General features: G+C 45.3%; 1 protein-coding gene across 1 annotated transcript in view; it reads right to left on the bottom strand.

Moving 5' to 3' along the window:
* Positions 1-578: 578 nt before the first annotated feature.
* The window catches only part of LOC111152983 (hydroxysteroid 17-beta dehydrogenase 2), a 70,740-nt gene continuing 65,318 nt past the window's right edge, over positions 579-6,000 (bottom strand). Inside the window, exons 4-5 of the mRNA XM_022511766.1 lie at positions 3,437-3,574; positions 579-1,011 (exon numbers count right to left, since the gene is read on the bottom strand). Of these exons, the coding sequence (XP_022367474.1) occupies positions 668-1,011; positions 3,437-3,574 (482 nt within the window). The 3' untranslated portion in view covers positions 579-667. The remainder of the gene's footprint in view (positions 1,012-3,436; positions 3,575-6,000) is intronic.

Here is a 6,000-nt window from a genome sequence, read left to right as displayed (position 1 = left end):
CCAGTGGTCACTGTGGACACCAAACCAGCCGCTCGCATGCCCTGGGTCTGCCAAAAGGCCTGCGGGGCCCTGCTTGAGGTGGGAGACCCCATCCTACCATCTCCAGATCTCCAGGTAGAGGAAGGGAGAGGAAATACATGGAGCCCTGATAACATACAGGAATCACTACCTTGTATACACAGTAGGTTCAGCAAGCTATCAGTTCCCAGTGGGAAAAACTATTTGACTGTGGTCCTAGTTCCTCCTCCTTTTCCCCCTTCCCTACCTCCTTTTTCCCATCATCTCTTTCTCTTCCTCTTCTTCTGGCAGGCAGCAGAGTACAACCTGGGTTTCCATTCTAACCGCCTTTTGCTAGCAACAATGAACTAGCAACTTACCGTCTCTGATCTTTAATTCCTTTACCTGTTGAGTAAGGGTGGAGATACCTACCTTGGTTCTCTAAGGAGAACTAGATGAGAGGATATCTGAAATGTATCCGTGCAGAGCAGGGTGCCACCCTTCATGGTGGTCATCTCCAGCCACCAGCCTTCTCACCACTAAGTCCTATTCAACGAACAGAATTCACAGGGAATGTAAGGTAGGAAACCACAACTTTAATGGGAAGTTCAAGTTGCCCTTTTGTTCCAAGAATAACACTTCCCACGTATTTGCCCGTGTACCTTATTCTTCAGTTAGGCCTTCTTAGCGCTCTGGGCATGCCCCCTCCTAGGTTACACAGTTTTTTGCTAAAATAATCAAATACGCCAGTAGGACTAAAGGAAACCAAGCAGAGCAAGGCATAAGCCATTGTCCCCGGCGCATAAAAGGCAAAGGGGCTCTTAGCAGACACAGCATGTCTGATGTCCAGGAGCACAGGGGACATATCTGCATCGGCCTTCGTGTCGATGAGCTTAAGATAGTTGCGTTGCTGAAGGATATAGTCCTGGCCATACTCCTCCTGCACATCGGAGGTAAGGTGGTCCAGGATGTCCTTCTCATGCTTGCTCCACATTTCACTGGTGCCTGCGATATCTGTGATATGAGAAGAAGGGAGGCTCAGATACTGGGGAGGCCAGATCAGGCATGTCTGACCCCTACCAGGGAAGCAGGCCCTTGTGAATTGGCTTCTGTTGGGAAAGATGGGCGTTCCCAAATACCTTTTTTTTTTTAATGTGATTTAAATGATTTTTAATATATTTTTTTCAACATGCATACAGAAACGTTCACACATGACTGGGTTTCCACAAACTGAATAGCCCAGGCAGCCAGTAGCAGAATGAGAAGGCAAACCAACCGTGACTCGCAGGCCCCTTCCCAGGAGCCACTGTCCCAGTTAACAGAATAGAGCAGTTTTGCCTGGATTTGGACATTATGTAAATGGAATCATACAGTACACTGTGAGAGTCCTCTGTGTACTGTGTGTCATTCCCTTCATTACAGTTTCCATTGTGCAAATGTGCCATAAGTTATCTGTCCACTAGACTGTGATGGATCTTTGGGTTGTTTCCAATTTGGAATCCTTACAAATAATGCCGCCACAAACATTCTGTGACATCCATGTTCATGATTATCACATACAATATAAAATGTAACATATACAATATGACATATATAAACCATACATGCACATATAGGTGTACCCATGTATCCATCTATATATAATTTTTAATCTAGAACTGGCACCTACTTCCATTTATAAAATTAAATATACAATGTTAACTATCATCCTAGCTATCTAATAAAGATAATTTTAAACAATATATAATAAGTATACCTTTAAATATACATTTAAATTTTAACATATAAGTTATATGTGATTAAATATTTAAGCATTTAATGTAGAAGCAATGGTTGCTTATCATGTATAATTTAATTATATATATATTTACCTTAAAATATAGTAGCAATGCCTATAAATAAATAAAGTAAATAAGGGCACGTGTACGTTTTTAAAATTAATCTCCTCTCAGGTAATTTACAGTTTTGTGGGTCCTTCTATATTCTCTCCTTGTTCATACAAACATATACACATGTAGAAAGCTTTGGTTTAGTTTTATATTACCAGGAACAAACAGAAACCAAAAAGGATCATACTAGACATGTTTTCCAAAGATTTGATTGTTTGCTTAGTAATAAATCACAGACCTGCCTCTGATAGTCAGTGGCTACAGATTGAAACCAGAGCAGCAGAAGTTCCCATTGAACAGCTTTTAGACAACCAATTCTCTATCGCAGGATTTTGCAGTCCTTCCTAAGTTTCAACATTTCGGGGATGCTGCTGTAAATAACCCTGCACAATACATCCTTTTGTATTTCACTGTTGTTAGGTGTGCGACAGCCCCAATGTGATTAGCTAGTCAAAAGGTATCTGCATTTTGGATTTCAACACCTACTGCCAGATTACTTTACAGAAAGTTGGCAGTAACCCAGGCTCCCTCCAGCAAAGTGTGTGATTGCTCTGGGACTGCTGTGGGATGATCTTTGGTTTTCTAGCTTGGGTGACTCAAGGATATCAGGTCTGTGGGGGAGCTTGGTAGTGAAATGCAAACCAGTGACATCCAATTATACTCAACAGAAATGCAAACAGATTTCAATTTCTCAGTTCTTTCCACGAAGGCAGAAGACCACATTAAAGAAACGGTTACCCTGACAATTGCTCTAAAGACTTCTGGGTCTTGAACAACATGTTGTGTGAACTGTCATTCCTCCAGCTAACTCTCCCCCAGTCTCTGCTTTCCCAGGCTGAGGGATTCCTTTCCTCTCCATTTCCTCCCTCTCTAAACACCTCATGGACTTTCTCACCACTTCTGTAGGTACTCTGTGCAGAGTCCCCAAAGCTCTCTTTCTTGATAAAGCCACCAGACTTTTGTCAACCTTCATCCGCCGCTTCTGACACCCACAAACCCACGCCCCGCTACTTCGGAGCCACACACAACGAAATTCTTAGGGCGACCCGGATCTAAATCTCTTCTCCGACTCGTACCACCTCTGTGGCTCTTAACGTCTCTGAGCCTCAGTTTTCTTCTTACCCGCCCCCTCCCCACTCCTGGCTGGGGTGTGTGGGACATTCCTCCAGGAAGATCCCAACTCTCTTAATGTTAATGCCTTCCTAGAAGGAAAAACAACCTGAAATTGATCATGGCAAGACCTCCAGTATCTTGGAGGTCCTCTTTAGCATAGGAAAATCCTTATGAAACCTCCCTTTTCCTTACCTCCCCCAACTCCTAAGTATACTGTCCGTCACCCCTCACAAACCCGGTGCAGCAGCTCTTTCTGCCCACGGGTCCTGTCTTTGTGCTTTAATAAAAACACTGTTTTTGTCCCAGAGACAGCTTAAGAATTCTTTCTTGGACATCGGCTCCAGACCCCACCCCACCAAATTTCATCTATATTCCAAAGGACCCTCAGCACCCCTTTCAGGGTGAACACTGAGGGGCTCTTGGGCTTAGATACCTACTGGTTCTGAAGCCTCCAGGCTGGATGACAGAGACTTTAACTCCCCATTTGGAAAGCTCTTGTCTCATGACTGCTGAGAACATGGTCAGAGCCGCCTTGGATGCGCTATAGGCCGCCAGCTTTTCCATTGGGACCCCTCCTATGGGAATAATGAGAGAGAAAATAAATCAGGTCTGATGTTTTCATTCGTTCATCCACTGAGTGGGTTTTTGGGGGTTGGTTTGTTTGTTTGTTTTGTCTTTAGATTTTATTTATTTATTTGACAGAGAGCATGAGAGCACAAGCAGGGGGGGGATGGCAGGCTGAGGGAGAGGGAGAAGCAGGCTCCCTGCCAAGCAAGGAGCCTGATAAGGGGCTTGATCCCAGGACCCTGGGATCACGATCTGAGCTGAAGGCAGACACTTAACCCACCAAGCCACTCAGGCGCCCCAATCCACTAAGTGTTTAAACAGGACCTACTGCATGCCAGGAACTGGTATCAGTGGTGACTAAGGCAGGTAAAGGGCAGGCAAGGGTCCTCTGCACCCAGGTTAGTGCCTACATGCCATGGGTCACAATCATGGTCTGGCATCCCTTGCTTCTGCCTTCCACGGCAGCTCCATCACAGCTGGTCAATGACAAACCAAGGTCAGTCTAAGCTAAATGTGAATCAGGTGAGATAAAGAGGGTCTGCCCCAGCCTCTGATCTTCTGGTTTGGTCAACCACTATTCTAAGTTTCTGGATGGACATATCTGGAGGAAGGGGCACCGGTCAGCCAATTCCAGCATCCGTAGTTGAACAGATTGGCTCGAATACTTGTCAAAACAAGGAGTGAGGCACACCATAGGGAATCATGGGGGCATCTCTGTATGAGGGAGTAGGAAAGGGCTTATTCTAGGAGGGCTAGCTGGGGCTGGGAGTGGGGGTGCTCTTTATCGCACCTGGACCACACTTAGCTTAGAAGCCAGGAGAAGCTGAAGGAAACGAATACAATGTTACATGTCAACTCTATCCCAGTAAAACTTGTTGGGGGGGCATGGGTAGAGCATAGGCATTAAAGAAGAGAGACCTAGGGGCGCCTGGGTGGCTCAGTGGGTTAAGCCGCTGCCTTCGGCTCAGGTCATGATCTTAGGGTACTGGGATCGAGTCCCGTATCGGGCTCTCTGCTCAGCGGGGAGCCTGCTTCCCTTCCTCTCTCTCTGCCTGCCTCTCTGCCTACTTGTGATCTCTCTCTGTCAAATAAATAAATAAAATCTTTAAAAAAAAAAAGAAGAGAGACCTAGAATAATACAATTATCACCATTATTTTTAAATGATTATAAATGATTTTTAAATGATTATAAAAATGTTGGTTGGGCTTATATAATTTTGTTTGGGGAAATGCTCATCCTTACCTCCCTGTTTTTTTTTTTTAAAGATTTTATTTATTTATTTGAGAGAGAGACAGTGAGAGAGAGCATGAGCGAGGAGAAGGTCAGAGGGAGAAGCAGACTCCCCATGGAGCTGGGAGCCTAATGTGGGACTCGATTCCGGGACCCCGGGATCATGACCTGAGCCGAAGGCAGTCATCCAACCAACTGAGCCACCCAGGCATCCCACCTCCCTGTTTTTGTAGGAAGATTATCAATTCATGGATCTGTCTTTCTCATTGAAAGGGGCAGATTGGCCAATCACAGTGCTCCATTTCCTGGAGCAGCAGATCGGGTTGGGGCTGAGCGTGTGACCTTAGTTGAGCCAGAGTCCTGATGATGGCGGAAGGGAGATGACTTTATGGTTTATTCCTGGCTATGTAAGTATGATAATGGTGGAAAACCGGAACTCCCAGGGGTCATTTCTGCTACCCCATTGGAGAAGGAAAGCGGAGGAAAGCGGAGGAGCAAGAAAGGCAGAGCAAAGATTGTAAGTGGGGGTTTGCGAAGGGAAACAGGAGTGGAGGTGGGGGGAGAGCTATGATGATCACATCTTAAGACTTAGTTCCAGTCAGGGCACCTGGGTGGCTCAGTCCTTAAGCATCTGCCTTCAGCTCAGGTCATGATCCTGGGATCCTGGGATCCCAGGATTGAGCCCCACATGGGGCTCCCTGCTTGGCGGGGAGCCTGCTTCTCCTCTCCCTCTCCCATAGCTTGTGTTCCCTCTCCTGCTGTGTCCCTGTCAAATAAATACAATCTCTTAAAAAAAAAAAAAAAAAGACTTAGTTCCAGTCAGTCAGTGATCTAATAAATTCCTTTTCTGTCTTCTGTTTCAGTTAGCTTGAGGTTTGACCCAGTCACTTAAGAGTCCTCAGGCTTCACTGATGAAATTTCAATATACCCTCTGGCATAAAACATTAAATTGGGGGGAGTAGGGGAGAACCCAAAACAAACAAACAAACAAACAAACCAATACACCAATACAGTGTTTCCTGTATTGCCTCCAATAACCAACTGATTCTTTTTTAAGTAGGCTCCGCACCCAACATGGTGCCCAACTCAGGGCTTGAACTCACACTCCTGAGATCAAGAGCTTGACCCTTAATTGACTGAGCCACCCAAGCACCCCAGCTAATTCTCTTTGAAGTTTTAGTTTTACAAAATGTTAAGAGTTCC

Source organism: Enhydra lutris, unplaced genomic scaffold (assembly GCF_002288905.1).
Source record: "Enhydra lutris kenyoni isolate GAN:26980312 unplaced genomic scaffold, ASM228890v2 scaffoldscaffold30, whole genome shotgun sequence".
Lineage (NCBI taxonomy): Eukaryota > Metazoa > Chordata > Mammalia > Carnivora > Mustelidae > Enhydra > Enhydra lutris.
This window is presented reverse-complemented; position numbering and strand designations above follow the sequence as displayed.